General features: G+C 38.8%; 1 protein-coding gene across 2 annotated transcripts; it reads right to left on the minus strand.

Moving 5' to 3' along the window:
* Nucleotides 1-1,076: 1,076 nt before the first annotated feature.
* Nucleotides 1,077-22,423, minus strand: LOC122279172. Of its 2 annotated transcripts, XM_043089566.1 has the most exons (6): nucleotides 22,061-22,413; nucleotides 21,639-21,774; nucleotides 9,571-9,655; nucleotides 9,424-9,471; nucleotides 1,476-1,576; nucleotides 1,077-1,374 (listed from the first exon to the last, which is right to left on the minus strand). In XM_043089566.1, the coding sequence occupies exons 1-6, from the start codon at nucleotides 22,236-22,238 to the stop codon at nucleotides 1,242-1,244; spliced, it is 681 nt and encodes a 226-aa protein (XP_042945500.1). In that variant the 5' UTR covers nucleotides 22,239-22,413; the 3' UTR covers nucleotides 1,077-1,241. The 2 variants fall into 2 exon arrangements, with proteins under 2 accessions (XP_042945500.1, XP_042945502.1); XM_043089568.1 differs by lacking the exons at nucleotides 1,077-1,374; nucleotides 1,476-1,576 and adding an exon at nucleotides 2,298-2,591 and having other exon boundaries at nucleotides 22,061-22,423.
* Between the last annotated feature and the right edge of the window lie 1,803 nt (nucleotides 22,424-24,226).

A 24,226-nucleotide genomic window follows, 5' to 3' on the forward strand; every position in this document is an offset into this window, starting at 1 on the left:
ATATGTAGTCTTTTAGAAGATATGCTTGTGTTTTGAGTAACTATTATAGTCGAGCTGAGCCCAATGAATTTAGGTTCATGAGCCTTTCACGGGAAGTGGAGCCCTTGGGCATTGGAGAACTGCTCACTGCCAAACAATTCAATTGAATTTCATGGAACTACAAGTCACACTACGAAAGTAAAGCACCTACTCAACTTCAATATTTCCCTTTAATTGAGTTTCAACTTCCGAAAGTGGGAGAGCAAGTAGGAAGAATGAACAACTTCACTTTTCTGCTGGTTTGTGCCGAAGGATACAAGAAAAGTAAGAACTTAAGAGAGCATCCATATTATATGCTAAGCAACATACGCTACAATTTCATTTGGACACTCATGACTGAATCAAACCATGTTTTTTATAAGAAAAAAATGGTTGCCTATGGGGCAAAGTCTGGTTTATAAGAAAAAAATGGTTGCCTATGGGGCAAAGTCTCCCCTGCAGAACCTATAGACGAGCACGCAGGCACAAAGAATTTCTCAACCAACAGAATGAAATCAAACAAAGATACATGGAAAGTCAACGAAGTCAAAACGAACTAAACAGAGCTAGAAAACAGCAAAAATCAACCAAAGAGACTGAGAACCCCAAACATAGTCACACGGCAAGGGAGCGATATGGTCGAATAGACTTCGAATTACAATGCCAGCAAGTTGAACGGACATGAAGAGTTGAATTGGCACCACTGCACTAAAGGCAAGTTTTCTAGAGTAATCCACGATCGGAACTACCAAGTACCAAGGCTCTGGTAATGGCAGCAACAGCATGACATGACAAGGCTAGCACACTCAAAGGCTAGTGTGGGAGGGAGAAAGGAGGAGAGAAAGATAAAACCCAAAATGAAACCCTAAGATGAATCCCATCTTTTAATATATATATATATATATATATATAAAGGACCCGCCCATCCGCCTGGGGCCTTTCCCTTTCACTAAGTTAAATAAATATCCTTGCTATGTGAATCAGTACGGGAGGCTGGATTCACCGAGCAACCCACATTACAAGGGCGCCGAAGCCTATCTTCAAGGTCAACACAAACATTAGTCCTTCACATGTTCTAATTATTGAAACATTAATAAGAGATAATATGCTTCTCCAAAACATGAAAACTGAATTCCAAGATGCCCTAGAAAAATTTTCTTATAAAAGAGAATTTCCCAAAATGCCACCAGATATGTGGATGACAAGGGAGGGACCCAAAACAATTACTGGAGAACCCGCAGCAAGATTTGATTATTGAGACAGAAGCTCCTGTTCTTCTTGATAAATGCATTCATTGCTTCAGTCTGTGAAGGAAACTTTACTGTTGCCATTCTAATGGGATCCCGGAATCCAGCTCTGCAAAGGTATAACCAAGGATTCACCACACCATATAACTCTTACCATTATTTAAGGAACAAACACCAGTTTATCTCGTTTTGAAAGTACTAGGCATAAACCTTAGGAATATGTCAATTGAGGATGCATCATATTCACAACCGGTCAGGAAACGCTCCACATCTTCTGGAAGGGCATTTCGGGGGATTCCTTGTAGTAAAACCTGATGGAAAATGTAAGTCCAAGTTATATCATTAGATGTGTTGTAGTAAAATAATATATATATATATATATATATATAGAGAGAGAGAGAGAGAGAGAGAGACGTGCTCACGCACGCGCGCGCGCACACACACACAAGAACAACTGCTTTACCCAGAAGTCTTCAAATGCAGAAAGAATATTTTTATGATAAGTCAAGTCCAGAAAGAATGATATGAAATGCAGATAACATAAAAATTCTAACAGGTTTTAGAATTCCAAGTTCCCTATTTTTATGGCATACTTTTAAGGTAGAGAAATAGAAGCTCAATGCCTAAGTTGAAACATCTTTGCAGAGCCGGCCTCAGGTTTCTGACAGAAGGCAATCAGTACCAAATGACAACATCTTTTTTTTGATAGGTTCCAAATGACAACATCTACAAGCAGCAGAGATAAACTAAATAAATAGATCAGAGCAGAAGAATCTTCAGAATAAATAAATATGGCTGATGTTTGAACTATTTAACCAAATATTATTTTGAAGAGTTTTATCGTAAGTAATTATTTTCAAGAGTTAGGAAGCGAAATCCTTAAAACTGCAATAATTCTTCAAGATAGTTGGCACGTACTACATTTGTAATGGGCCCTTCCAATGACTGAATTCGAGACATTCAATCTCCAAGAATCAAGAATTAGAGAGAGAAGAGAAGAGAAGAGAAGAGAGAAAGTAGAGAGAGAAGAAATCAAATGCAACTTCTAAGAGATACTTTCCCTCTCTTTTTCCTTACATTTATAACAAATCTGTGTCTTTGCCATACGACACCATTTCACAATTTACAGACATCCCATACCAAAACAACGTCACACTACTTATTACAAAGATCAACATATGTAAAACGACACCATTCCTATTAATGAAAAACAACACCGTATGCTACAAAACTTAACGAATTAACTGCCACTTCTTCCTTTTTTGCACCTTCCAGCTGCTGTTTCCCTTTCTTCCAATTCCATTCCCGACCAATGCACCATTGAAGCTGAAGGGAAACTCATTGATACTTGAAATACTTAGAATTTAGTAAAACTCCTCAATTAGACAATCAAGGTAATGACCCGGCCCGATAATTTTAAGGTCGGAATATGGATGATTTTTATTAGGCTTAAATTATATTTAATGGGCCATATTGGATAAGCTGACAATCTATAAATTATTGAGGTTGATTAGGAGTTTTAATTAGGCTCATTAAATAGGTTAAATCCCATTGAATATTTATTGAACGAGTTAGACTCCTTTTATAATTTAAAGATCGACCATTAAAAATTTATTTCAATTTAAAATCATCACTGATTGAAGTTCCCTACACAATCTCAGTATCTCCCAATCCTACATTAAATGAACCACTAGAGTATGTTTTTAATTCCAAACACACTAGGATTACAATTCTAGAATCCTCTTCACCCTAAAATTCCTAAACCCAACCCATACCATCCTATAAATAGTCTCTCATGCACTGTACGTGCACCTACCTCTTCAAGCTTAGGCTTTTTGTTTCTAGCTCTCATTTTACATTCAGCATGTAGTAGCCTCATCTACCCCACCATGAAACACGGCAAAGCCACCGTCGTCTCTTCCTCCCTCCTAATTATAACCACCATCATCCTTCCATCGCACCATGATTGATTTTGTGTCAAAACTTTTAGGAAGCAACACTACAAGGTAAGTAGTTTGATCATAAATTAGGATTAGCATATATTAGATAGTTATATATATTATTATCAAAGCCAGTTCTTTGGAAGCGAGTGTTTATGTACCACGCTGATATTTTTAAGCACACCATTCATGTTTCATTCCATATATTATAGTTATGTATGTATTATGCATCTCATATTTCATAAGACACGTAAACTTTCATTAGATCAAGTGTAAGATAAGCTCAAAACAGTTAATCAGATAGTCATTCAAATGCCTAGTACTAATTCAGTTTTAGGGTGGATGTGCCAACCACGGACTCAAGCGTGGTCCACCATAGTATGTCAAAATACCATCAGCAGCTCCACTTGCGGCCGCGAGATGTTGGGCAGATGCACAACCTCACACACAGGGTTAAGGAGCCATTTAGATAGTGAGTTGAGATGAGATGAGTTGAGAAGAAAGTTGAAAATTGAATAAAATATTGTTAAAATATTATTTTTTAACATTATTGTTGTTTTGAGATTTAAAAAAGTCGAATTGTTTCTTATTTTGTGTGGGAATTTGGAAAAGTAGTAATGATGAGATAAGATGAAACACTTTCACTATCCAAGCGGGGCCCAAGTGTGATGACCAGTTAGATAAATTAGATCAGCCAGTTAATTCAATTAATTAGTCATGCATAGCATAAGCATCAGTATGATCAATCATGATTTTAAGCTATCAAAATATGAAAAAAAATATTTTACAAAAACCTTATGTCAAGTATGTTTACGTTATGATGGGGTTCTTATTGAGTCATCAACCCATTTTTGTTTATTTTTATGTTTTTAAACCACTCCAGGTCAAGATATTTATGAAGGTAGAGTTACAGGACAAGACTTAGTCCAGGGAGGCCTGACAGTGACCTAGATCATGTACAGAGATTTTAAGTTATGATTTTATGGCACAGATTTTAAGAAATTTAAAAAAAATACTTTTGCGCACTCATTTATGATTTCAGTATTTTAATAAAAGAAGACTATTTATTATAAGAAATCTTTGTACCCAGTGCTTCCTTTAGAATAAAAGAAAATATTTTAAATCAAGTTCGGTAGTAGCACTTCGGCTTTCACGAGAATTTCTAAAAGTGATTTTATTCTTAAACTTGGGGAGTGGGGTGTTACATACAAAGAATCGTATTTGCTAACTGTAGGGTTTTCTCATTCCTTTGATCTTGGGAGAGTCCTATGAATTATACAACCCATTATGATTCCTCATAAGCTATAGGGAGTGGGTGTGTGTGAGTTCATCACATAACCTAGTCAAACTACTCATCTAGAACATAACTCAGTATCAAAATGTAACATACGGGTCCAAAATTAGGGTTTAGAATTATTATTATTATTATTATTATTGAAGTAACTATTTTAACAGATCGGTTTTAAAATAGTGATTTTATTTGATTGGGTTTCTTCCACTATCAACACCCCATGTATTCCTCTTTTGGTTTCCTTGTTTGAATAAATTTCCTAATCGATAACCAACACTCACCTCAAAACCCTCCCATAAAATCCTCTCTTTTCTACTTCATCAAACCCACAATATTCCTCCATCAACCAGCAGCATCTTTGCGGCCAGAAACCTTCCCCACCTAAATTCTAACTTTCTTCCACACAACAGAGCCCCGTAGCCTTCCTCTTAGCAAACTGAGCTCCTCTCCTCACCGAAAACTACCACAAAACATGCCGACGGTAAGCCATCCTTCCTCCATTGCAGGTGTCAATCTCTAAACACCTCTCCATCGCTCTCTCTCCACTGTCAGTAACCAAACAGCCTGTGTGCTTTTGCTCAGTCCTCCGTCGACCACTACAAAAGTCAAGACACCTCTCAGGCAACTCAGAAACTGCCAGTCGGTCGCTACCTGTTGAACTCACACCTTCCTAGTAAGCCCATGCCAGAATCTTCCTCCTCTTTCTCCTTTACGTTGTGGTTCTCGGTAGACCACAAAACTTATTTTTCCACTCTCAGCAACTTGTGCCACCAGTCACTTCCAGCCACCCAGACCCACGTTGCAGTTGGTTCTTCTTCTCTTGATGAGTCCCCTGTTATCGCACGATTTCCTAGTCTCTCCATTGTTATGTAAATACAAGCAGACTTCTTTTCTTGTTTTTGGTCTTCCCATAATATACCCATAAGTTTATAGCATTACAAAAAATACCCTTCTAACCATGCATGTGGCAACCCACTTTTAAATATTTAATTTTGAGTCTGTCATACCCACCTTTTATTTTTCAGATTCTTTTGATTTCCATATTGTTCTTCTTTAAATTAGAGATGGACCGTTGGGCCCTTACCCTTTGGGGCCAAATGAGCAGACCATCACCTTGATGCCCTTTAATGTTTAAGTGGCTGATTTTCTTGCGGGATTTAACTTTTTATTGGGCTGATCTCTTGCTGGGTGATTTTTTATGTTAAGTTAGGCTTAGTTTTTAAATTAAATAAAGATATTAGCCCAGAAACTCTATTTTTACAGAATATATGTTATTAAGTATTAAATTAAGATTTGATTATAGTAATGGCCTACAAGAATTTTAATATTAAGCATTATGAAGTCTATTTTATGAATTAAACATTTCTACCATTATTTTATAGAATACATAAAATATATCCCATACTTTTTTTTTTTTTTTTGAAAGAGACTTCAATTCAATTCATGAATGAAGGAAGTTACAGCTGTGACCAGTAAGTTCGGGTATAAACCTTGATTACAAGTCAACTACTCATCGGTGATACGCTCCCCCGCACACAACTTTCATCGTGTCGGACATTGTCTAAAAACTTCAAAAGGACTCTCTAATGACACAGCCATTCTGAGATGCGAGACTCTGTAAAAACAGAGATGTCCATCTCGACTTGTCTAGGAGAAAACACAACCACCCCACCCTCCAAAAGAGGAGGGGGATTTTTCACCCTCATCCTCCAAAAAGGATAGGGACTAAACTACCCTTATCCTCCAAGAGGAAAGGGAATGCCTATTTCAAATTTTTATTTAAACCCTAAAAGACAAAACAAAAAGTAAAAACAACTTAATACACCCTAATAGGAAAACCATGCCATCCACGCCGATTGCCCACGCCGAAAGCCCATCTATTGTCTGCCCCACTTTGTCCCCTACCATCCTGCTAACCGTAACTGCCTCCAGCCTGCGTCCTGCCACATTCTGCAACCTGCAGGTAACCAACAAACAGCTCCAAATTGCAACCGACGAGCCATCCTCAATGCACAACCGGACAAACACACAGGCAGCAGAAAAACCTTCACCGTAAGCCTTATTACAGACTAAAAAGCACCAGGAACCAAACAGACTATAACAAAAGATTACAAACCGAACCAGAGAACCCGACTAAAATAGGCTAAACAACTAAGCAGACTAAAAGACTAAACAGACTAAAAAACCGACTGTATAAACAGACTATAACCCGACTGTAACCACCGTCGCCGATCCCCTCCTTCGACCACCATCCATGAAGAAACCTCCATAAGCTACGGTTAGGCTCCACCCCAAAAAAAGCACCTTATCCCCCCATGCATGTTGGCATGCAACCGAAACCTCCTCTGTTTTCCATGGCTGAAACAGAGTCCTTAATCCTCGTCGGAATGCATCCCAAAACTTCGCACGCCAACCATCGCCTCCGAGAGCAAGCTGCACTAACCCCGCTTCCGTCGTAGGTCCTCCAAAACCATACCCTCAGCAGACCAACCTTTCGGCAACTAACCCCAAACCATCCTCAACCCCACATGCACCTCTTAAGCATGCATGTCTTCATTTTATAAGTCTGGAAGCTAGTGCCTCCCCGTCGTATAAACTGCCCAAAAACAGCCGGTCAGGGACACTGGATTGGGTCATGGGTCCTAAAACCAACCATTGCCATACGCACCCGATATCCTTCACCTTCGTCGTATAAGCTTCTCTCCGCCCAACTGCGTGATTTGTAGCGGTTAAGGACACGGGAACCAAGCCTGGTAATGGCCATTCGTCCCACAGATTCACGGCCACAGCTTTATTAGCAGACTGAAAACACAAAAAAACCTGGAAAAATATATCCCATACTAAATTATATTTGAAGGACTAGATAAGACATTATTATTTTACTAATCATATGATATTAGTAATTATTGAATTCAGTATATAGCTGAAGATCTTATTAGATTAAAGTTCATGATATGTGTTCAATGGGGTAGAATGCTACGACACGTTTTCTAGAAGTCTAGTAATGTCTAGTACCTCATATAGGTCACGAGCTACGAAGTGAGATCGTGGAAGCAATGCTAAGAGATAAGTAGCATGATCATAATAATATGCGTGCTGTAATTATTTTGATTGTGCATGAAAAATGTGATGTTTACCTACGCTACACCACGAGCCAATTCAAGGTTAGCCCCTTTCATGAACATTGATGAATTATGATGATATGCTTGCGAATAAGACTGCATACTTTGCTGATATGGATTGTTGTTAGATGATGGAAATCACATGTATGCCATGTAATATTCATGTAATGTTTAGATCATGTTATGCCATGCCTATGCTATGCAATGTTGTGTAGTACTCATGCTAATATGTCATGTTTAATGTTATGCCATGCACAAGAGCATGTCATGCCATGTAATTTCATAAGTCAAACATGTTCACGTGCACTGTGAAAATTAATAAGAAAACACATGAATGGCAAGTGACCTTAAATTATGGGTGGATGTGCAAGTCACGAACTCAAGTGTGGCCCATCATATGTAAGCTATTATGTTTTGAGGTGATACAGACCCAAGCGTGTTTCACCTAAGGTTATGATATATGGTGGCATGGACTCGAGCGTTGTTTACCATATGCTACGTGATAACACGGACCCAGGTGTGTTTCACTACATGTGATGATACGTTAGACCTTGTCACGAACTCAAGCGTGGTTTTTCCCATATGCTATGTGATAACACGGACTCAAACGTGTTTCACTACATGATATGATATGTTAGACGGTGCCACGAACTCAAGCATGGTTTACCATATACCATGTGATAACACGGACCCAAGCATGTTTCACTACATGTAATGATATGTTAGACGGTGCCACAGATCCAAGCGTGGTTCATCCTATGCTATGATACGTTATGTACGGTCAACGACAATTAGATCAATGCACACATGTTATGATGGCTACTATGTAAGTGAAATAGAAGATGAATAAGTTATGTAAGAATGATAAGAAATGCATAGAGTCAGTCATTCATGCATCCATGTTACATGTATTGCCATGATTATGTTTTGATTCCGCTTATGTTACGTATGAATGATCTATATGTTATGTGTATGTGTGACGATGTATGTAAGTTCTCAAAATTAAGCCTAATGTTTAACTAAGTTACATTTACAGTATGATGTGCGATTACCGAGTTTTGACTCATTTGTTTGTTTATTTGTTTTTATGTTTTAATATCACAGATGATGACTTAGTGGATACAGAGCAGGAGTGCTAGGAGTAGAATAAATTTCCAGAGACTTTGTGTATGATTTAGACATTGAAGCAGTGTTGGTATCACATAGAACTACCTTATGTCATTTCTTTATTTTTCAGCTGTTATGTTATGAAAGATTGTCATGCTAGACAAGTTTTATGATCCAATAGATAAGGTATTTTATGAGATTGAACCTCTTTACTGGCCATTATGTTATGAATGTACGCCATTTCAGACTTACAGGAAGGGGTGTTATGTAAACGCCTCAATGGAAGGCTCAAACCACATAACATATATTCCAAAATAACTAGTCAATTATACAATTGGAGCCTCATTGAAACCTTATAAAGAGTAAGAACTTCTCATTCCCAAGCAATGTGAGATCTCATTCACCACCTACCTTTATCCTTATCATATGGGGTATCACACATTGTAAGAAGATTCATCTCTTTATATTACTTCTCAAAATCAGAGAACAAAAACAAAATGAAGATTTACCCCCTATATGAAGGAAGATGCACACCTTGGTCCTAAAACCTGAATCGAAATAATCTGGAACTCTATTTAGGACAAGCGAATCTGTTGCGAGACTAATTGCTGGGACTTCAGCACAATTGGTAGGTCTAAATGTTAGAGTTCAAAAGTTAACTCAAGATGAGAAAAATATGATTGAGAACTTTAACTTACGGCTTTTCCATTAAATGGTATAAGAAGATCCCATTGCGAACGATCAGCCTGATATCCAATAAACATACGCCATCAGTCTAAGACATACTTGAGTAATAACACAACCAGATCAATCATATCTTAGAGCATGTGTTTATAAGGTAATACCCTCTCCAATTTGTACAATCTACCCTTCTTTCCAATCACCCTAATAGCTTGGTCAAAGGCATTACGCGAAGGAAATTGCACCATCCTGATCATAAAAACAAATAAATACCAAGAGATGAAAAAAATAATAATTTACACATTTAACAATACCTATTTCTTTATCAGTAACTTTTCCACACATTTAACAATACTATGGCAAGGACACTTTGTAAACAATAATAGACAACTAACAGAAGCAACAAACACGATAAATATGTGAGATATTGCAAACAGCGAGCATAAAAACCAATAATTCCTTTAAAGTCAACTGCAAGCTTTAGCAAAAAATATAGGTAGTACCCCAAATATATACCAAATGCTGCTATGGAACCCCCAATGCAAAAATCCTACAGAAAAAAGATGACGTGTCACGGGTGCTTGGGGGCAGGCTCTTGAAGAAGAGAAGGGTGGTTAGATTGTGTGCAGATTGTTAGCAGAAGAAGAGGATAGCAGGAAGGGTGGAGCTGCTGTAATGGTTTTAACTATCTGAATAGGCTATATGACTTGTAGTTCCTTAAGTAATACATTGCGTTTTAGTGTAAGAGATGTGGGGGTCGTTTAGTTTCTTTTGAGTTGCGTTTTAGCTTTAATGAAACGGTGCGTTTCATCTGTTGGATAGTGAAATGTGCATTTAACGTTTGTAGTCTTGCGTTTTGGACTTGTTCCATGTTCTGCGTGTATATAAGCAGTGCATGGCCTGTGTAAGTTTCTGTCTTGAATCATTTGAGTTTCAATAAGAGTTTGGGAGTTTGGGAATTCCTTGAAAATTCCTTGTAAAGGGAATCTTGCATTCAAGCCTCACAAAGGGAATCTTGCATTCAAGCCATTCTTGATCTCGTGTAGTCTGTGTTTGTTCTGGGTTCTTGCTTATTCAAGAATTGTAGTAGTGTTCTTGGTTGTAGTAGCATCAAGAACGTTATAAGTGGTATCAGTAGTAGTCGGTCCTTGCAACAAGAGTCAATGGCAGAAGGCACGCGTGCAGCATTGAAAGTTCAACAAGAAGGGTCTCAACAACAGCAAGAAGTGGTCCAGAAACAGTTGGATCAACATCATCAAGCAATCTCTGGCATAACTGAAAGGTTAGATCATCTATCGAATATGTTGGAGTTTTTTAGTTGAATCTGTCAACGTTAAATTCTTTTAGAGAAAGAGAGGTGTCTAGTGAACCAAGAAATAATGGAGAGAGGGCTGTTTTTCAGAGAAGTGTTAGGCTTGAATTTCCACATTTTAGTGGAAATGAACCTGCTGGTTGCATCTTTAAGGCCAACTAGTACTTTGATTGCTTCCAAATTCCCTTCCATCAAAAGTTGATGGTGGCGTCACACCACATGGAAGGAAGGCATTGGTGTGGTATCAAAATGCCTTGGATTCAGGCCTGTTTAATTCATGGTAATCCTTAGTGGTGGCTTTACAAGCAAGATTTGGGCCATCAGCTTTTGATGATCCAATGGAAGCTTTAACAAGATTGAAACAAACTACTTTTGTCAGTTTGTATACAGCACAATTTGAGACATTGTCAAATAGGTTGAAAGATTTATCCGAGAGGCACAAGATGAGTTGTTTCATTAGTGGATTGAGAGATGAAATCAGAATTCCTGTTAAAATGTTCAATCCCTTGAATCTTGGGGCTACTTTTGGCTTAGCAAAATTGTAGGAAGAGTATGTTTTGTCTACAAGGAAGCCTTGGAGGCAAAATAGCTACTATGCTGATAAATGGCCAGTTAATAGTGAAAGGCCTGTTGATGTTGTTAATAAAGATCAAAAGAGTTGGTTTCCTTTAAAGAAGGTTTAACTCTGCTCACATAGATGAAAAAAGAAAGAAAGGGTTGTGTTTCCATTGTGAGGAAAAATCGAATCCCAATCATGTTTGTAAAAAACCTAAAGTGTAGTTTCTACATGGATAAACTAGTGAGGATCAAGAAATGATTGATAGTGTGGATGACACTGAGGGACAGTTGCTTCCAAAATCGAGGGAATTGTTGAATAAAGGTTCTGAGGAATTTGAGGTGTCTATTTATGCAATTTTTGGTTGTATGAACAATAATGCCATGAAGCTATTGGGCAAGATTTGATCATATTCTTGTGAAATCTTGGTAGACTCAGAAAGTATTCACAACTTCATGGATCCATTAGTAGTACAAGCTGCCAATTTAAAAGTCATTGAGGATGGGAGTCTTCAGGTGAAGGTAGCAAATGGCACTAAAATAATAAGCCATGGGAGATGTGAAGAAATAATCAGTGTGCAAGGGACTAAGTTTAGGGTTCCTTTCCATGTATTGACCTTAGGGGGTTGTGACATTGTATTAGGTGTTCAATGGCTCAGAACTTTGGGTCCTATTATTTTCTCTCTCTTGTTTTTCTCTCTGTACATGAGCAAAAAAATTTTTGGTTTTCCTGTTGTCGAGGATGGAAGTTAGTTAGGGCTGTGTTCTTGACGTTGATTTTACAATGGTTTATGCTCGGGAACTTGTGATTGAAAACAAAATATTTTCGGTTGTGAGAGAAGGTGGTTTGATACGTATAACTGAGAGAGAGAAGAGGATTCAACAAGAGCTTCTATTGGGACTGTACACTGCGCAATGGTTGGGGAGAGCCTTGGAGGATTGCGGGAGGGGTGATAGTTATTCGTCCAAGAGGGAAGGCTCTCGGAGCTTCGTAGTGCAGAGAGGCTCGAATAGTAGAGGTAGATTTTTGGAGGTGTCTGTCTACGGTGAAGGGGGTCGTAGGAGTTTCCTCATTATTCCAGAGGAAGAGGGAGGCAAGGGTTGGAGAAGATTGTCTGAGGTGTTGAAGGTTGGTACGTAGGTGGATAGAAGTAAGATGGAACCCCCAAATGGTGCAATGAGAATACTGAGGAGGGAAGAGCCGTACGTGAGGTCATACAAGGAGGTGGTAGCGGCGGCAAGGGCGCAAGGTGAGAAGAGTAAGGTGGCTAGTAGGGGAAGCCTAGATGCAGGCGAGTCACATCGAGCCCCTCGTGATCAGTCGTGGGAGAGAGATGATGGCAGAGACGTGAGAGAGGTGCTCTACATGGTACAAGAATTGCAGGTTCAAATGGAGAAGTTGCAGGGGGAGGTAGCCAAAATTGTAAAGGGTGTTGGGGCTATTAGTGGTGGGGTCGAAATGGGGAGTTTTAGGGGAGGGAGATCGCAGAAGAGGGTTGTAGGTCATGATGGGCCGTGGGCCAAGGCCCAGGATACCTTTATGGGAAGGATGATCGCATAAGAGGGGCACAGGGGTACGGGATGCGAACTAAGGTATGGAATGGATATGGGCCTCAGCCCATGAGGCAGACACAGGCCCGTAAGGAGTGGCGGGCTCGGGCAGAAACATCTGAGAAGACTCTGGGTTCGGGTTTCGGTGTGGGGAGGGGTTCTCCTCCTCCGGAATCCTCCTCGCGAGGCCACCGTAGGGAGACGGATGTCCTCTCCATTAAACAGAGAGCACCGGCGAAGCAAACGGAGGGGGAACTTTCACCCCATTCGCCGGTGAAGCAAAATACGATACTCAGAGCTCTCGGTGGAATTCCCTTCACCCCTGAGTGAGTCTTTTCCTTCGAGGAGTGCACAAAACGAGCCGATAGGGAGGGGAGAAGGCCCTGATGGTCCGGCGAGCTTCCCTGAGCTGCACAATGAGGTCGCTTTGGTGGGGGAATGGGGGAAAGGGGGCCCAAAAGACTTGGTCAGTGAGGACCAATTTTTATATGTCTTGGCAAGTGAAGAACAGAGTCTCAGCGACCCTGGAGGGTCTGTAGGGTTTGTGATTGGGGAAGAACACGATGACTTGGTGGAACAAAGGGAGTGTAGAGTGCAGAATCCCATCCCCTTGAATTGTTTGTATCCAGATCCAGCTTTTGTTTCAGATTGGGTGTTGCAGACAGTAAGTGACATTAAGGACATGATAGGACTGAAGTGTGAAGGGTACGAGGAGCAATTCATGGCGTTATTCACGGCCATTGAAGCTGGTCATCAACAACAAAGGAAAACTAACTCCAAGAAACAGCGCGAACTCAAGAGACTAACTTGGTCTATGAATTCCAAAGGTAGCTCTAGCCGGGACAGGGCAAAAGGGAAGGGGCTGGCCTTTCCCAATAAATGAAACCAAAAATCCTTTCGTGGAACGTCCGTGGTCTTAATGTGGCTAGTAAGCGTCTTCAAATAAGAAACTTATCGCGGGAGTGGAAGACGGACATCGTTTGTTTATAGGAGACAAATCTGAAAGTTATTACCACAAAAATAATACGAAGTTTATGGAGCTGTATACATGTAGATTGGGTGTATTTGGCAGCTAATGGGGCTTCAAGAGGAGTATTGGTAATGTGGGACCAAAGGGTGGTGGAAAAAAGGAAGGAGTTCATAGGCCTTTCTTGGTAGCATATTCCTTTAGGAATGTGCTAGACAACTATTTGTGGGCTTTTGCAGGTGTCTACGGCCCTAACTCAGACATCGACCGAAGATTACTGTGGGATGAATTAACCAGGGTACACAGCTGGTGGGACCTCCCTTGGTGCATTGGTGGTGATTTTGATGTCAAAAGATTTCCAAGCGAGTGTTTTGGAAACAGAAGAATGAGGTCCGCAATGTCTGAATTCTCGGAATGCATTTTCGAGCTAAACCTAGTAGACTTACCGTTAGCGGGTGGTAGTTGTACGTGGGCTAACAATCGGACATGGTCTCGACTTGATAGATTCTTAATTTCCCCGAAGTGGGAAATTCACTATCCGGAGGTATGGCAAAAAAGATTGCCACATTTATGCTCAGACCATTGGCCTAAAATGTTGGATAGCGGGGGGATTCGAAGAAGGCATCAATACTTTAAGTTCGAAAACATGTGGTTGAAATCAGAAGGTTTTGCGGATAGGATCAGACGTTGGTGGTCTTCTTATCAGATACAAGGTACTCCTAGCTTTATTTTTGCTGGAAAACTGAAGGCCCTGAAGCAAGACTTAAAACTGTGGAATATAAAATCCTTTGGTAACATCGGGGAACTCAAGAAAACCAAGCAAACAGAGATTCATGAGCTAGAAATGGTACAAGAATCTAGGCCTTTGAATTAGGAGGAAGTGGCTCAAAAGTTAGTTTTGGTTTCAGATCTAGAAAGGATCATCCTTATGGAGGAGATCTCATGGAAATAGAAGTCAAGAGTGTTATGGTTGAAAGAAGGTGACCATAGCACTAAGTTTTATCATAGGGTTGCCAATTCTCACAGGAGATTTAATAATATTGAGATGCTAAAGATTGACAGGGCAGAATGCAAGGATAAGCAGGTGATTAACAATCACGTGGTTGGTTTTTTTGAACAGCTTCTTTTCAAGCAGGAGGACTGGAGGCCCAAGTTAGAGGGGCTAAATTTTGACACCATTGGGTTATTGGCTGCAAACCGTTTGGAGAGGCCGTTCGATGAGGGGGAGGTGCTAGAAGTGGTTAGGAAAATGGCTACAGACAAGGCACCAGGCCCTGATGGGTTCTCTATGGGGTTCTTCCAAACATACTGGGAGGTGTTCAAGGAGGATCTAATAAAGGTGTTCCAGGAGTTCTATTCGTTTGAAAAGTTTGAGAAATGCATAAACGCCACTTTTATCGCTTACTAAAAAGGGTGGGAGCAAAGGAGATTAAGGATTTCCGACCCATTAGCCTAGTTAATGGGATTTACAAGGTTCTATCCAAGGTACTTGCGAATCACCTTAGCGAGGCAGTGGGAAAGATAATCTCAAAGCCTCAAAATGCCTTTGTGAAAGACTGACAGATTTTAGATGCAGTACTCATTGCGAACGAATGTCTGGATAGTAGACTGAAAGCGGGCTTCTCTAGGGATTATTTACAAGTTAGACATGAAAAAAGCGTATGACTATGTAAATTGGGACTTTCTCATAGATATTCTGGGAAAGTGTGGTTTTGGAGAGAGATAGCGCACCTGGATCCGTTGGTATATATCTACGGTGAAATTTTCAGTTCTAAGAGCATTGGCAATGGGTTATTTATCTTCATCTTCATCTTTGAATTTGAAGAATATGTCCTTAAAATGGTCTGCATTGGTTTATTCATATGTATAATTATAAATAACTATGTACAATTCTTATTTAAAGATGAAGACCTCATTTTCCTTCTTCAAACTATATTTTTATTGTTTTCTCTCTCCTCCCATCTCTCTCTTCTCTCTTTTTTTTTTTCTCTTCTCTCTCTTTGTTGATGGGGTTTTTTGTACACATTTCCGAGACTCCAACTTTAAGAAAACCTCAAGTAGTAATTGAATTCCTTTCCGGCACAGACTTCAGAAGGTAGGTGGGACATCAATGGAATTTCGGAATAGAGTTGATTTAGGAAAAAAAATAATAATAATATTTTATTATTATTTGATCAAAAAATGCATAATCCAATGTAGAAATTTTTCTTCATATTCAAAAATCAATTTTCAAAAGATGTAATTTTGCATATGAAGATAAAGAATTCATTGTCAATGCTCTAATAAATGGAAGCCCAACGGGCTTCTTCAATAGCACAAGAGGCTTGAGACAAGGAGACTCGTTGTCCCCATTACTCTTTGTCATTGTGATGGAGGCCTTGGGTAGAATGATCTCAGTTCTAGCTGCAAATGGGAGAATGACTGGATACTCAATTGGTCCATCAGGAGAGGGTAATATTAACATTTCTCATTTATTGTTTGAAGATGACACTCTTATTTTCTGTGAGGCGGACCAAAGCCAGGTTCGAGTTTTGAAGGTACTATTACTCTGCTTTGATGTGGTCTCAGGGTTGAAAGTGAACCTGAACAAATTAGAGATGGTGTCTATCGGAGGCGTTCTGCAGTTAAGACACTTGGCCAATACTCTGGGATGCAAGATTGTCTCACTCCTTATGAATTATCTGGGCCTTCCATTAGGGGCTCCTTCAAGAGCGGTTGCTCTTTGGGACACAGTGATTGAGAGAATAGAGCGTCAATTGGCAGGGTAGAAGCGAATGTATTTATCTAAAGGGGAAACAACTACACTAATCAAGAGTACTTTATCTAATCTTCCGACATACTTCTTGTCCTTATTTCCTATTCCAGCAGGGGTGGCACTTCGTATTGAGAAGCTTCAAAGGGATTTTTTGTGGGGAGGAATGGGCAAGGAGTTCAAGTTTCATCTTGTTAGGTGGGAACAAGTATGTAGGCCTCTAGCGAATGGTGGACTGGGCATTAGAAACTTGAGAGCTTTCAATCGAGCATTACTTGGAAAGTGGCTATGGCGTTACCATAGAGAACCAAAAGCTTTTTGAAAGTTGGTGATTGAGAGTAAGTACGGTGGTTTATGGGGTGGATGGTGTACTAAGGGAGTCAGAGGGGCATATGGTGTGGGGTTGTGAAAACATATCAAGCAAGGTTGGGTGGTTTTCTCTCGGCACACCAGGATCCGCTTAGGAGAGGGGAACAAAATTAAGTTTTGGCACGACACATGGTGCGATAATTGTGCGCTTAAGGAACTCTTCCCAACATTGTTCAGGGTTGCAAGTGCCAAAGAGGCCTCAGTGGCAGAGGTCATGGTGGTAGTAGGGGATCAAATCCAATGAAACATCAATTTTAGTAGGGCGGCACAAGATTGGGAATTGGACAGTTTTGAAGCCTTCCTAAGTTTGTTGTACTCAATCAGACCAAGCAACTAGCCCTTAGACTTATTGTGGTGGAAATCATCAGGCAAAGGTTTGTTTACGGTACGAGCGTTCTTCAAGTCCCTAACACAAACACATCATACTCAGTTTCCATGGAAAAGACTAGAAACACAAGGTGCCCCTTAAAGCTGCCTTCTTTGTGTGGTTAGCTGCCCTAGGAAAGATTCTCACAACGGACAACCTGAGAAAATGAATGGTGATCATTGTAGATTGGTGTTGTATGTGCAGAAACGGGGGAGAATCTGTGGATCATCTTCTACTACACTGCGAAGTAGCTAGAGGGTTGTGGAACGAGATTTTTAGCAGACTAGACTTGGGATGGGTTATGCCGGAGACCGTAGTAGCAACACTAGCTAGCTGGACTGACCTAAGGGGTAACAACTAGATTAAGGCTTTATGGAAGATGGTTCCGATTTGCATCCTATGGTGCGTATGGCAGGAGTGCAACGCACAGACGTTCGAGGACAAAAAGAGATCGATGGAGGAGCTGAAAGCATTCTTTTTTAGAACTCTTTGTACTTGGGCCATCGCCGTTAATTTTAATGGCCAGGATTTTCATGATTTCCTTATTTCCTTCGTTCCTACATAGCTAGGACATTCTTTGTACTGAACGTGGCTTTTGCCTATTCTTTTATTAATATACTTCTTACTTTTCTCAAAACAAAACTTTGGGTCCTATTCAATGGGATTTTTCAAATATGTCAATGTAGTTTAAAGTGGGTGATAAGAAGTTGTTGCAAGGATTGCTAATTGAGAAGGTGCAAGTAGAGGCTGGGGTGAACATGATGAAATCATCTTTCATTGGATAGTAAGGTTGGTTATTGCAACTTGTTGTTCAAGAGAATATAGAGAAGCAGCAACTCTTACCAGAAGTTGAAGAAGTTTTACAACAGTATAAGCCTGTTTTTGAGGAACCAGTTGGGTTGCCTCCACCTAGACAATTTGATCACCAAATTGTTTTAAAAGATGGCACTACTCCAATTTCTGTGAGACCTTATAGGTACCCTGACTACCAAAAAATAGAAATTGAAAAAATTGTGCAAGATTTGTTGATTAATGGGGTGATTAAGCCAAATCAAAGTCCATTTTCCTCACCTGTCCTCCTTGTGAAGAAAGCTGATAGCACATGGAGGATGTGCATGGACTACTGAGCCCTCAATAAGGAAATTGTTAAGGACAAATTTCTAATTCCTATGATTGATGAGCTCTTGATGAGTCATATGGAGCAAAGTATTTCTCTAAACTTGATTTAAGATCAAGTTATCATCAAATCAGAGTGAGAGAAAAAGACATTCCTAAGACAGCTTTTAGAATTCATGAAGGTCAGTATGAGTTCTTAATAATGCCCTTTGGACTTACTAATGCACCTAATACCTTTCAAGGACTATTGAGTCATATATTCAAGCCTTTACTTTGAAAATTTATCTTGGTATTTTTCAATGATATCTTGGTTTACAGCCAAGATTTAACTCAACACCTAGAGCATTTGAAAACAGTTCTATCTGTTTTACAACAACATACATTGTTTGCTAAGAGGTCTAAATGTAGATTGGAGTTATGGAGGTTGACTATTTAGGCCATATTATATCTAGTGAGGGTGTTAATGCAGATTGTACCAAGATTTCAGCCATGTTAGAGTGGCCTCTTCCTAAAACAGTTAAGGCTTTGAGAGGGCTTTAGGCCTAACTGGTTATTATAGGATGTTCATAAAGAATTATGGTTCAATAGCTGCCCCATTGACCATGTTGTTGAAAAAGAACTCTTTTACTTGGACTGAAGAAGCTGAAAGAGCTTTTGTCCACCTCAAGAATGCTGTAGCTCACCCCCCAGTTTTGAAACTGCTAGATTTTTCTCAAGAGTTCTCCATCGAGTGTGATGCATCAAGGGTTGTTTTGGAGGCTGTGTTGATGCAAAACAGTCAACCTATAGCTTATTTTAGTAAGGCACTTAATGGCAATGCCTTACTCTTGTCCACATATGAGAAAAATTTTTTAGCATTTGTCAGTGCAATTGGCAAGTGGAGACCATATTTACTTGGTCAGCCATTCAAGATCAAGACTGACCAGCAAGCTTTAAAGCACCTGTTGGAGCAAAAAGTAGCTACAAAAGCACAACATAAGTGGATCTCAAAGCTTATGGGATATGATTTTAAGGTTGAGTACAAAAGAGATAGGGATAACAAAGTGGTTGATGCATTTTCAAGGAAGATGGGGGATGATTCTGCTACCTTGGCACTAATCTATTTTCCAACATCTGTGTGCAGATTTGAAGCAAAGTTATTTAGAGTCATCTCATATTACTCAATTGATGAAAGCATTACAGAAAGGAGTGTAGGTCCCTGGAGGATTTTCTATGCAACGAGGCCTTCTTCTAAAAAAATGCAAGATTGTGATTGTTCCTGGTTCCTCATTTCAGAAGAGAGTGTTGCAGCATATACACTACAGCCTAGAGGCTGGACATGTTGGTTATCATAAGACTCTAAAAAGGGCTAAGTTTGATGTTTTTGGGCCTAGAATGAGAAAGGATATAAGAAGATTGGTGAAGGAATGTCAAGTCCATCAAGTCAATAAGTCTGAAAATGTTCTGCCTGTAGGGTTGCTCCAGCCCTTACCTATTCCTTAGAATCCTTGGCTTAACATTGCTATGAATTTTATTGACGGCCTTCCTTCTTCTAATGGCATGACAATTATCTTTACTGTGGTGGATTGATTGACCAAGTTTGGCCATTTCTTTCCTTTGTCTCAACCATATATAGCATCTAAAGTGGTAGAAGTTTTCTTTTCTGGGGTTTTCAAGCTGCATGGTCTACCTAGGACCATTGTATCAGATCGTGATGTTGTTTTCACAAGTTCATTTTGGCATGAGCCTTTTAAGATGCAGGGTACTCTCTTGACTATGATTTCAGCTTACCATCCTCAATCTGATGGTCAAGCTGAGTCTTTAAATAAGGCTGTTGAAGCCTACATTGAGAGCATACAATGGCTCTACACCGAAGAATTGGAGTACTTGGCTTCCCTTGGCTGAATGAAATTACAATACAACTGTGCATGCTTCCACATGCATGTCTCCATTTCAGGCTTTATATGGAATGCCACATCCAAGGTTGTTGTCTTATGTAGTAGGTACTACTGCAAATGCTGTTGTTGATCAGCACTTAAAGACTAGAGAACAAATGTTGTTATTGTTAAAGGAAAACTTGAGTAAAGCTCAAAATCGAATGAAAGTATATGCTAACAAGAAATGATCAGAGAGAAGCTTTGAAGTTGGGGATTGGGTGTTTCTGAAACTTCAACCTTACAGACAAAAATCAGTCGCTATGAGGCATAACATGAAAATAGCCCCTCAATTCTATGGGCCCTTTCAAGTGCTTCAAAGGATTGGTTCGGTTGCTTATAAATTGCAATTACCATCCACATAAAAAATTCACCTAGTCTTCCATGTATCTTGCCTAAAGAAAAAAGTAGGAGAGCAAATTGTTCCTTTGCCTACATTTCCTCCTGTCAATCATGAAGGGGCTATTCAACCTGAACCTAAGAAGATTATTAAGAAAAGAATGAAGAAAATAGGTAACCATGCTGCCACTAAAGTATTGGTTAAGTGGGTAGGTGCTAATATGGAGGATAGTTCTTGGGAATTGTTGTACAACTTGAGATCTTTATACCCTCATTTGGTGGGTACGGTTTTGTGAGTGTCACGGGTGCCGTGGGGGCAAGGCTCTTGAAGAGGAGGAGATTGTCACAGGTGCTTGGGGGTAGGCTCTTGAAGAGGAGAAGGGCAGTTAGATTGTGTGCAGATTGTTGGAAGAAGAAGAAGAGGATAGCAGGAAGGGTGGAGCCGCTGTAACAATTTTAACTGTCTGAATAGGCTATATGACTTGTAGTAGTTCCTTAAGTAATACGTTGTGTTTTAGTGTAAGAGATGTGGGGGTCATTTAGTTTATTTTGAGTTGTGTTTTAGCTTTAATGAAACGGTACGTTTCGTCTGTTAGATAGTGTAACGTGCATTTAACGTTTGTAGTCTTGTGTTTTGGACTTCTTCCATGTTCTACATGTATATAAGCAGTGCATGGCCTATGTAAGTTTCTGTCATGGATCATTTGAGTTTCAATAAGAGTTTGGGAGTTTGGGAATTTCTTGAAAATTCCATGTCAAGATTCACGAAGGGAATCTTGCATTCAAGCCATTCTTGGTCTCGTGTAGTCTGTGTTTGTTCTTTGTTCTTCTGGGTTCTTGCTTATTCAAGAATTGTACTAATGTTCTTGGTTACAGTGGCATCAAGAACGTTACAACATGCAGCACAGTAAAGAGGATTCTTTTCACTATTGAATGCCGAAGAACACATATAAACATCTGTAAAAGCCGAGCTAAGTATGTGGAGCATTACATTCCAACTGGCGAAAAGCTCCGGTTGTAGTCGACCTTCACATCGTCCAGAGTCAATTTGCACCCTTCAAGCAAGTTGACAATGTCGGTCTTCAGCGTATGCCTTGTAACTCCAATCAACCTCCCGTAAACCAAACCTGAATTCATTGGGAGACAGAGAGTGTCAAAAAATATGTGCCCATTTCAGAGAAATACTTCATACATTGATCATTTTCGTCTTTTACGCCCATTCTCTTCATTTTCTCAGCAACCCAACAGAGACAAAAAGATTTAAAATTTAATCCTATCTCCTAACCTTACGTTGAGAATATAAGCACGCCCGTATAAACCCAGACTCAAAACTCAAAAACCCCAGGAGTACGATCAATAACACAGCCACGCGATTCCCAAATCAAAGCTCAAAAGACAAGAAATATCCCGTACCTGTGCCTGGGGTTTGAAGAAATGGATCAACCGCCGAGTCCTGCGGCGGCTGCTCAGCTTCGGTCGAGAACCATCTCGGAAATTCGCGAAGAAGTAATGGGATGCCATGATTTTCCCTAACCGTTCGAACGGTTAATCTTGATCCAAGTGCGGTTGCAAAAAGCCTGAGCTTTGACATTTTCTCGGGAAAGGTTTTGGGAAATGAACGAGTACAGGCTCGCGACTGGGCAGCGCTGCGGCAATCAAACGAGCAATTGAATGCAGAATGCTAGGGGAAGCTGCTGCTGTTCGTTTTGTAATGTGGGAATTAGAGTAGCTTCCCCAAGTCTTCTCAAAATAGTTGTAAGCTCCCACCAGCTTTTCCAATTGTAGAATACTCCTTCCTTTCAAAAAAACATAAAAAAATCTGTTAGGGTTTTAGTTCGTTTATAAATCACTCGCTTAGATTTAGGGTCTATTTGGTGATACAGCTGTTATTAGATATGTTTATATTACTTTATTACTATTTATTATTATTTACAAACTATTTATTATTATTTTATTACTATTTATAAATTATTTGAGATAGTCTTTAGTACTAGACAGAGACTTAAATTTTTATAATTCACTCCTTAAGTATGTAAGGGTTGGTTTGGTTATATAGACAAAACTATTCCATCTCATCTTATCTCATATAATTATTATAAATTTTTTAAAATTTTACACAAAATATAATAAATAATTTAATTTTTTAAATCCCAAAATAACAATAAATTTAAAAACTATATTGTAATAATATTTTATTCAACTTTTAACTTTTTATCTAATACCATATTATCTATGTAATCAAACGAGACCTAAGCTTTTACCACATGACAATCAATCAGAATGCGACACGTGGTTAGGGGGTGAAAGTTTAAACTGAAAAATTGGAGAATTGGCCTGAACCAAATTCATTGGCTTCGTTTTGAATCGATCTGGTCCGAAATTGGTTCATACATTTTATAAACCAATTAAATTAGGTCTACAATCGGTTTTTGGATTTTTACCATTAGATCAGACCGATTTATAAAATATATATAAAAAAATTAATTTTTAATATTATACAAAATATTTTATATATGTATATATAATTTTTATAGATATTATATATAATTACATTAACACTTGATTAAAACCAAGAAAATGGACTGGAACCGATAAAATCGTAAGTACTGATTTAGAAAGGTAATCGGTCCGGAATTGATTCTTGAAAATGCAAAACTAGTGTATACTAATTCGGTGTCAAAATTTGTACGAAACAGGAACAAACCGAACCGGTGGTCCGATTACACCCCTACACGTGGTATTCAAATACCACATCAATAGTCTTTACAAGATATGATAGGTGCAAAACTGCAAGTATACAGTATCGTAATTTTATAGTAAAGTGATTAGATGAGTATTGTCCTCAATGATTAATAACTTACTTTTGACAAATATCGAAATTATACTAATCTCAATTTTATTTAGAGTCACTAAAATTGTTTGTAAATGTAATTTGAAATAAAATCAATTCAAAAAAAATATTTAAAGGAAAAGAAAAATGTTATTCGAAAATTAAATTAATGAGAAAGAAAACTTCTAAGAAATTGATATTACCTAATCCCTCACTATACATTACTGATCTAATTAATTACATTTAATTTTCTATGTTTGTTAGCAAATCTCCAACTCATCCAAAAACCTCTTCCGATAGTCAATTATAAATATTCTTATTCATAATTTTATACAAGAGTATGAAAATTAATAAAGAAAGAAAGCATTAAGACCAATGATTTTAATACTATATAGGTTTATACAAGTCTTTCGATCTCAATACTTACCTATGCCGAAATATCCAAAATCTATCCTATAATTCTTTTTTTCGATAGCAAATTACAAGAACATAATCATTTAATTAACATTTAGTCAATTAGAAGTAGTAAGATCAGAATAAATCAGATAAATATGAAAGAGAATTATTTCAATTTAATATAAAAAAAATATAGTTTGGAACTAAATTATATCGTTTTTCGAGAATAAAAAAATTTAGTTTATGCTAAAAATTAAATTTAATATAAATAAATTCACTATAATTTTTTTTGAGAGAAATAGAAAAATATAAATACTGAAAAAAAAATATTCCTCACAGGCCGGAATCTCGTC

This window comes from Carya illinoinensis, chromosome 10, assembly GCF_018687715.1.
Source record: "Carya illinoinensis cultivar Pawnee chromosome 10, C.illinoinensisPawnee_v1, whole genome shotgun sequence".
Classification (NCBI taxonomy): Eukaryota; Viridiplantae; Streptophyta; class Magnoliopsida; order Fagales; family Juglandaceae; genus Carya; species Carya illinoinensis.

Coding starts and splice junctions, on each gene's coding strand:
- LOC122279172 (XM_043089566.1), bottom strand. CDS start 22,238: ATGTCAAAGCTCAGGCTTTTTGCAACCGCACTTGGATCAAGATTAACC. Junction 21,775..22,060: donor TCTTCAAACCCCAGGCACAG/GTACGGGATATT, acceptor CAATGAATTCAG/GTTTGGTTTACGGGAGGTTG. Junction 1,375..1,475: donor TCAATTGACATATTCCTAAG/GTTTATGCCTAG, acceptor ATACCTTTGCAG/AGCTGGATTCCGGGATCCCA.